General features: G+C 53.2%; 2 protein-coding genes across 2 annotated transcripts; both read right to left on the reverse strand.

Annotated features, from left to right (window-relative positions):
• Positions 1-678: 678 nt before the first annotated feature.
• On the reverse strand, positions 679-2121 carry PG997_003018 (uncharacterized protein; the record flags this gene model as incomplete). The annotated part of the gene is made up of 4 exons (XM_066807333.1): positions 679-856; positions 964-1145; positions 1354-1675; positions 1721-2121. 4 exons carry the CDS (start codon positions 2119-2121, stop codon positions 679-681), a joined length of 1083 nt encoding a protein of 360 aa, XP_066670951.1.
• Positions 2122-3180: 1059 nt separating this feature from the next.
• PG997_003019 (F-box/LRR-repeat protein 2) lies at positions 3181-5214 on the reverse strand (the record flags this gene model as incomplete). Its single annotated transcript, XM_066807334.1, has 1 exon — positions 3181-5214. The coding sequence occupies one exon, from the start codon at positions 5212-5214 to the stop codon at positions 3181-3183; it is 2034 nt and encodes a 677-aa protein (XP_066670952.1).
• Positions 5215-9141: the final 3927 nt, after the last annotated feature.

Here is a 9141-nt window from a genome sequence, read left to right on the forward strand (position 1 = left end):
AAGAAGAGACTGAGCCCACCGCCGAGGGTAAATGTGACATATGGCGGGAGCAGGCTGGTTCGCGAACTGTATCGTCGCCAGCGTTGTCAACGATAGCATCACATGATGTGCCCCCGTCCCTACCCCGATGTGAGAGGGGAAGAAACGTTCTGATATGCAGGGAGCTACTTTTGCAGCAATCGGACTGTACTATCTTTTGGCCCCTGAGGCCTAGTCCTTGTCTCAGTCGCATCGAATGCACACTAGAGATGGATGGATGGATGGATGGATGTAGAAGGACGAAGATATCCTTCCTAGCTGAGATGAGAAGAGGGACTAGTCCCCTGTCGGCTGCATTGTCTTAAAGGCCCATTTGCGACCTGTCATAATACCCACCGCATGATCGATATTATGACAGCTTGTCGATCGACCACTAGGCTCTCTTCGATCTTGGACCCCAGGCTTTACAGAATGCACCTCGATCACGAGACCAAAGAAAAAGAAGAAAATCCCAGCGAGCGGGCATACATGCCCGCCCTTCAAGCTACGGATGAATCGGGAAAGTCGGTCGGAGACATATGATTACCAAGGCTCTCTCTTGGTCTCCCTCCCGCTCTCCGCGGTGGCGCGCCACCAAAAGCACAGGGCAGACAGGAACAGACCTCAACCATGCCATCATCTTAGCAGCACCCTCAGGCTCTAAAGCTTGGATTTACCGTTATTCCCTGTCTTACCATCCCCACTCTGGAGCTGCCTGTTGTTGCTGCTACTGCTGCTGCTGCTACCCCCTTTCTCGACAACGATACCGAGTCCTGCGCGTGCGTCCTCAAGTGTTCCGCTGCCAAGCGACACGAAGTCCTCATCACCGGAAAATCGCCTGGAGGAGTAACTTTAGCGGTAGTCTTTCGTTCGGTGGACCATCGGGGGTTGTAGAATAAGAAAATACGAAAACACAAGATGAGTAAACATAAATTTTACACTTACCATCCTCGCTCTTCGCCCCCTTGCAGAAAGGAGCAGTCCGAATCTGCCTCACAGTCCCAGCCACCACAAACGCCAGACCCATCCGCCCAGGTCGTGTGATTGGTGCTCTGGATCGACCCTGATGAGACTCCGCCGGGAGCGCGAGTTACTTCCGGCACCGCTGTTGCTGCCTCGGGCGGCGACTACATACACAAGCATATTAGCCAAGCTGTCTTTCCCCAGATCGCCAACGCAATCGCCCCCATGCCAATCTCCCATATGCAAGTCTCCCGAAGAGCCAAGCAACAGTAATAAAGAAACCTTGCAGTTGCTCTAGAGCGGCGAACAGTTGGTCTGTTTTTTTGCTTTTGCTTTTGCGTGATTTCGTGCGTTGTGTTTTGCTAGACATACCCTTGGCCGTCGGCGGCGATAGACACTGAGCCCGCAAGTGAAAGCCTTGAAGTCCTCCTCCTCGACGCTGGCCGGCATGCGCCCCGTCAGGACCCGCCCCAGCGCGATCATGACGGCGGCGTGGGTGTTGAGGACGATGGCCCTGGCGCCCTCGCGGTCGCTCTGCTCGACGATGGCGGCGATGGCGGCCGCCGCCCTCTCGTGCAGCTGCGCGATGGACTCGCCGTGCCGCGGGGGCACCACGCGGGATGTGTAGCCGGCGTCGATGGCGGAGTTGGGGAAGAGCGCCGTCAGCTCGGACAGGGGGCGCGGACGTAGGGTGCTCCCAGGGCGCCAGCCCGTACCATTCGCTGATGCCTGCCTCTACGCGGATTCCTCCACCTGCCCCCTCCCTCCTTCCCCTCCAGATCCCCCTGGGCCTGGAGAGGGGGCGATTGACGGTGGTTGAGGGTGGCGCCCATCACTTGCAGGCGCAGTAGCGCCCTCCTTTAGTCTTGCCACAAAGGGGGAGATTGTCTGCAGGCAACGATAATAGGGGCTGGAGTAGACCTGATCGATTGGCGGATCGACCTGGAGTAAGTGTCGGGCCAGATCGTTGGCCTGATCGACACCATACGCAGTCAGGGGAGGGTCGGTGGGCAGTCCAGTGGGAGACCGGATCGCCAGTGAGTAGGTCCCAGTGGCCGGGTCGACATTGAAGGCCGGACGAAACTGCCCAAAGTAGTCAGCTTCTCGATCGGGCCAGATGTTTTCTTGACGGCAGCTCATTTCATATGTAGGGGCTCGCATTAGTCTCAGCCAGGGGCTCTTTGTAAGCAATGCCCAGAAACGATGGAGAGACATTGGGGAAATTATGAGTAGTGAAGTATGCAGCGCTTCGGCGGCTGGATGAACGAGCGAACGAATGAACGGATATACCCAAGATGGACTCTCTAAGATCCCATCGTCTTACCTACCCCATGCCGGGTCACGTATATGACCTCTAAAGACATCCGAGAAGGGAGCCAAGTTAATCTGAGGAAGCAGTCCAGAAAGCACCCTCAAACGAAGCCGCTGAAACTTTGTTGCCAATGTCAGTCTTGAGAAGCCAGAGCGGGATACGTTTGATGGGCGGGAGAGGCTTGCGGCAAGCTTGGAAGTCGCTGTGGTTGCGCTATGAACTCGACTAACATGGTCAGGGATTGGTAGTAGCGGCTTGCTATTCTAGGTACCTGGTAAGCAAGGAAGAAAGCCCTGGTCGTCTGGGCTGTAATTAAGGTAAACGCTGGCGCCCCTGATGAGGATAATGGTTGCAAGTGATAGTGTCGAAGACAAGAGGAAGATAACACACATCAGTCCATCTAACGTCGACGTAAGCGGAGCGGCCTCCGCGTTCCAGGAGTGAAGAACCTTGGAAGTTCATTTAGAAGTGGATCACGTGGGCGGAATACAAGGGATCGGACCTCGGCTGCGCTCAGCCAATGAACTTGCATCTCCAAGTCCGCATGTAGTAAGTCGTATCCATCAATATAGACCCCCATCTTTCCAGCTTGACAGGAGTACGGCAGTATAACATAGCAAGATACCAAGTGCGACTGTCGATGAAGTTCATATAAGAACAATCTAATTCTCCATAGCTACCTAAGATGCGTAACCCTGAAAAGATCGCGTACAAATCGTCTTCCAAGAGAATGAGGAATTCCAGAAACAGCCTCCTATACAGCATAACTCCTTGCCTAACGCTCATCAAGAAAATCCCACAAACACCGATAGCCACCCTATGTATCAGATTCACCCCGTTGCGCCATGAACCGGCTTATGCGAAAGCTGTCAGCCGGCTTGCCCATTTTACATGATGGCACAAGACGTTGCCATCGTCCTTGCGCGCCGCCGTCCAGCACCGGCGCCTTCTTCATCGGCATGCAGCTGCTGAGCCTCCCGAGCCCTTCGTCTCCTGCGGCGAATGCCGGCCCCACCCGCACCGGCCTCCTCAATGGCCTGCATGTAGTCCGTCCATTTTCGCTCCAGCCTGCCAGCAGCGAGAAAATCGCCTCGCAGGACTCTCTGCGTGTGCTGGTCCACAGTCTGTTGCCAGCTGTACAAGCACTTCAACCCGATGATCTCGGTTGGGTAGGTCGCTGTGGTCCCCGACGGCTGACGGATCTCGGCGTTCCAAGAGAGCACCTCACGAATGCCAGTCCAAGATACCATGGAACAATCGTAAACTACCAAGCGCAGGCCAACATACGGCCGAGACTCATAGGTTGACGAGCGAGCAGCACGGGATCGAACCATGGCGGAAGCTTCTGCGAGTACAAGATCGCCAATGCGGGTGTTGTCCATCTCAATATTCTTGAGGCTGGTACAGTTTTTCATGACCGGAATCATGCCTGTGTCGCTGATGTTCTCGCAGTAGCCAACAGACAGGTGCTCGAGCTTTGACGCAAATGGAGCTTTAGCCAGATGCTTCGACAGGAAACCGTTCGTAAGTTCAGTCAGATCCTCCAACTCAAGGTGAGTAAGACGCGGGGTGCTGGCCACGATGGGCTCAAGTGCAGAGTCAGTTATGGCATTGCAGCCGCTGAGTCGCAACCCTTCGAGGTCTGGTAACAAATGGGCCAGTGCCTTGACGCCATGGTTGGTCAAGCTCTTACAGCGACTCAAGTCCAAGTGACGCAGCTTCCTAGCCGGTACAATCGGCCTGTCTGTAAGTATATCCACAGAAGGCCTGACACCATGAAGCATAGTTCGAAGTGCTTCATCGTTAAGCTCCGTACAGCCGCTCAAGACTAGACGTTCGAGGCCGTTCGTTTCGAAAATGGCCTTGGCGACTTCTAGGTTATCAAAACCCCTGATCTCCCCGGCCCGTAGATCTCGAAGTTTGGGGCAGCCAAGAACCACCATCCTGATGCCCTTGGCATCCATTGACTTGCACCAGGACACATTGAATGTCTCCAGTTGCGGGCAGTGCTGGGAGACGATCTTGCAGGTACTGTTGCTCACTGCAGGGAGGCCAGTAAGGTTGAGATTTGCGAGTCGCTGGTTGGCCTTGATTAGAGAGTGCAAAGTGGCGCCTGGGAGGTTCCGGCAGCCTTCAAGAGTTGCGTTGATCAGGTTTTGGCATGCCCTAACAACCACCTCTGTTTTGCGTTCGTGCTCGACTTGGACACAGCCTCTCAAGTTGAGATCTTTGATAAACGGCCCGGCCGCAGTGATAATTTTGACCAGCGATTCGGCAGGGATATCTTTGTAGAAGTCGGAGGCGTCAAAGTTGGTCCACAACTGGCCATCAAAGCAAAACCTATGGAACTCCCTGTTGAGTACAGACACGCGAACAAGCTCTTTTGGTTCCAAGTAGGACAATATTTGCACCCGTATCTCGTCAGGCATGTTAGCCCAGAAGTCATAAGGCGGCTTTCGCGTAGTGCCGGAGCGGGAGCGGTTCGTGATTAAGTCGGCAGGCAGTGCGATCGAGCTTGGTGCCAGACATGGCGAAGATCCATGTGCAAGCTTTCGCACGGCAAGTCGTGTCTCGTACTCCCCAAAGTTGGGGAATTCGGTCGTCGGCGTGCCGGGAGAGGTATGGGCAAGGTATCCAGGAGATGCCGCACCCGTTGGGTACTGAGCAAATGGTGAGTTTCCTGAGAGACTGACGCAAGACAAGCTGCCCCGGGTGGCATAGGGTGATTGAGATGAGCGAGAGCGTTTCGACTGGCGTAATGAAGAAGACGAAGAGATACGCTGGATTTCTTGAAGTAGCCGTTGACGGCGCTTTCCTTTGATAGGGCCCTCAGGTTGAGTTACACCTGGCGATTCCTCGTTCACCAGCTCCTCGACCAGGCTGGTTGGAGGCGGTTGCGTATCAGCCGAGATACCCGCCATAGCTGCTGTGTCGAACAGGAGTATGCACAGTGATTTAGCAAAAGCAAGGCGTCCAAGACAATTGACAAGGGCAGAATCAACCGAGTGAGCCCTTCCACAGCAGCATTCCCTTGTGGACCGGCAGCAGTAGATGATGCTGTTGTTGGCAGGACCGGCTTGGGTGGAAAGCGGGGCGGTTGTGTGTATTTAGAGAGCGAACGAGTCTAAAAGCGAATGATTGACGTTTACGAAAGAGTCAAAAGCTGTTGGTGTTTCCCAGCGCGGTCCCAGTTAGGTTTCTAGATGCAGGAAAATTCCCTGGAAGATCTAGATAGAGGGAAGATGAACGAGGGGGCCGTTCTATAGGGAAGATAGGATGGAGAAAGTCGGGGTGCCTGAGACTTGTATAAACTAGAGGCTGAGAATTCCGACGAGGCGAGGTGCAGGTGGAGCGTGGGAAGACAGCTAGTAGTAGCAGATGGATATATAGTAGCCAGAAGCATTTGAAAAGACCTCAAAACAGATCCACTGATGGACAGGTATGAATGGCCGGGGGGTTGCTTGGCCAGGCCTGGGGAAACGAGCTGCCTGTCTCTTGTTCGGGCTCGTGTTGAGTCTGGCGTGGCAGCTACTGGGCTCTAGTATTTGACTCGGTCGGTTCGGACGCGAAGGTCGGCAGGTTTCCAGCTGACTCGCCCGCTTATATGTACGAGTGAGTGAGCATGCCAGCATACAGGTTCGAGATAAGCCTTCTCGTACACCCATCCATAACACGCCGTGCCGAAGCTCTGTGGAAGCAAAGCAAAGCGGTAAGGTTAAGGGTTATCAGTAAATGATCTCCAGGATGCCATGGGCTCATCACGAGAAGCGTACAATCAACATGGCAATATTTGGTGGAACACCAGGTAACGGCCCCATTCCTGCCCATCTGACCATACAATTCGGACGGGAAACATCCAACCATCCAGAACCTCGGGTGTTATCGTGGGGAAAACACACACGAGTGATCCAATAGAGGGGCAGCACCAGGGAGCGACGCTCATGGTGGGGGAGTGAGCCGGGACCCTTGTTTTTCCCGGTGAGGGGCCGGGCCTACAGGCTACAGGCTACAGGCCTGGCAGTTGCAGGCCTAGCAGGCCTACTTCCCACTAACGGGCGCGGAGGGGAAGGAATGTTCTTGTTCCATGCATGGTGTGTCTTGGCGCTTCTCGCCCTCCACCCCTCCATCTTTTGAATGTGATGCGAAATGTGCGCTTGACTTTGTCCAACGACCCGGCTGGCTAATCCTAATCCCCATCCAGCTACTCTGTTTGTCCAGCTGAGAAGCAGGGAGGCAGTTGTTCAGATGGTCAGGAAGAGGCTGGGTTGGATCACGCGTGCTGCCCGGAATGGCCATCGGCTGTCCCTATCTCTCTGCTCTTATCAAACCAAGTGACTTGCATAAGGCCTTGTCACCAGGACGTCGACCAAAGTAACGTCAGTTTAACCATGTCTCACCATTCAAGATAGGGCCCCTTCTGACTTTCCTCATGGACACAGAGTTATCAGCTCGAATAATGTGCGAAAAGAAACAGTACGGCAAGAACTACGGCCCGCCATGCTGGTCTGATGCGATAGGTATACTTCAATGCTGACACTGCTGACACTGCAGACTCGGACTCGGAACCCGACTTTAAGCCAAAAATCATATGAACGAGCCTGACACCTGGCTTTCTAGACGGCCCAGCGACGGCCCAGCCCACCTGGATTCCGGAACAGCATCCAACAAGACCCGTCACCTTCCCATAATGGCCTGGATGAATCTTCAGCCATATTTCCTCGGCAGCGCCTGAGCTCGGAGCACTAGAGCTGAGTGGTGGGACTTTTATGCAGCCGGCTGCAGAAAGAACTCAACGGGGTCCCTTCGTACAGATGCGCTACCGTAAGTAAGTTAAGGGGTTCGAGCCTATGAGACTGCTTTTCGAGCAAGCCACATTTGCCTTGATATATCCGAGACAGCCTCCCACGTTGGTTGGGTGATGCCACTGTGTGTCGCTCCTGGAGGCAAGCAGTATGCAATAAGGGCAGCCTTCCATCGGCGATAGCAAGGAAACCCGCCACATGTATTCCACTAATGTTCGATTTCGGTCTTGAGAAGGATTGAGTTGCTAGACTGAAGTATGATGCATCTTTGAGGGCGGCGCGCAATCGGTGAGGGCTGTCTGACTATTGGCTGTTGCAGAAAAAGCTGGGGACAGCCGAAGCCTCCACACCCTTCTCCAGTTTCTCTCAGCTAGCTCCATCCTAGCGAATAGGCGTGCAGGGGGCAGAGTCTCTCTCGTTATCCGATAAGAGCATTCTGGGTGTCAAAGAAGACGGGAAAAGATCGCCTCTGCATGTATGTGAGTACTCGAGCTTTCCTCTCAAATTTGATAATATATCATTTCAATGTTAGTATACATATACTGGTTGATGTAATGGTAAAGGTGCCTCGGTTGTTGCGCATGCGTAATGTGTGAGACCACCGAACACTACATCTCAGATTGGTTCATCTCCATGGCACGAGTGCTCCATGCACTCACTCACTGGCACAAACCCAAGCGACAGAATTCTCTCGCTCCGGAGGCAGTTGCTTAGGCTTACTTATACATAATGTTGGGGCAATGCTCCGTTCACGGTTTCTATTCCACCAAGCCCTCCAGTCTAAGCAGAATGGCGGCGCGAATTTCGCTAGGGCAAACTTGGGGCTACAAAACAACATGCTAACGCCAACCGCTAAAGGCGACATGCTTGTTGCTTCTGTTACCTGCTCAAAGACAAGTTCTTTGTTGGCTCAAATGACTCGTGCTTGTTTATTACTCGACCGCTCCAATGGTCTGCAGTATACTGCCCTGGATGGGATAGTTTCACTCTGTTACCCCTAGAAAATGGTACGTGGTCAGGGGAGTTAGGCAATACCCGCCAACGCCGTAGAACGACCCATCTAGAGGATGTCAACCTATAGGGTTCTACGGCTCGGTTGGCCTGGTTCCTTGACTCGCAATGAGTAGGTATGGAGCTTGGGACGGGCATTGTGAAGGCGTGGGTGTCCTTGAAGACGGGAGCTCTAGTAAAAGGGTAAACAAACTTTCGGGCATCTAAAGGCAGGCTGTCACAAGTGTTTGACGACCCAACATCAGGACAATATTTCGTAGAGAATCTGCCCTAGTAGTAGAACGATATATGTTATATTTCTATGCGTCCTTAAAGGGGTGTTGCACTGATATGAGGGAATAACACTCACTGAACCTGCAAACCTCTCTTGTTAGTAATTCTAATTCGGCGAAAGCATAGCAGTAAAACAGAGGAATGGTACTTATATATCGAACCGACGAGGTCCCTCCTCCTCGACAAAAACGTAATGCCTCAACATAGCTATGTCTTTGCAATGAAGCGACAATAGACCTCGTACTCGCACTATCAGGTAGCACTTCTCTGGGTTGACTAATCCCCTCGGAAAACGAGCATTCGACATGAAATACATGTGGCCTCGGGTGGCAGGAAACACCTACTGTCCCCATACTTGTAGTATGTGATCTGGGTCTAATATTCTATCTGCATCATAGTAAGTTACCTTCATAATCCTATCGACGCCCACACGCAGTCAGGGAAGGCTAATACCAGGAAGCTACCCCTGCCGCATTTGGCCACGGGTGTTTGCCGATAACACTTGCTCAAGTAATCGCCTTTCCTATTAGAACGGCCACTCAGCACCTCGAAATTGATAAGAGTCCGCCACCCCCCTTATCACCCTGCAGTGATTCTTGACTTGCCTCAATCATGATATTTGCGAAGATCTATTGCTCAAAGTAAGTAGGTTCAGCTACACATAGGATACAGACATCAGAACGACCCCACAACCAAGGCCAGCTCGGATAAAAGCGCATACTGCCCGCCCACCGTCAGCCATGCTGGACTTCTCTCCCCCAC

Source organism: Apiospora hydei, assembly GCF_038363865.1.
Source record: "Apiospora hydei strain CBS 114990 chromosome Unknown utg000004l_segment0_segment0, whole genome shotgun sequence".
Lineage (NCBI taxonomy): Eukaryota > Fungi > Ascomycota > Sordariomycetes > Amphisphaeriales > Apiosporaceae > Apiospora > Apiospora hydei.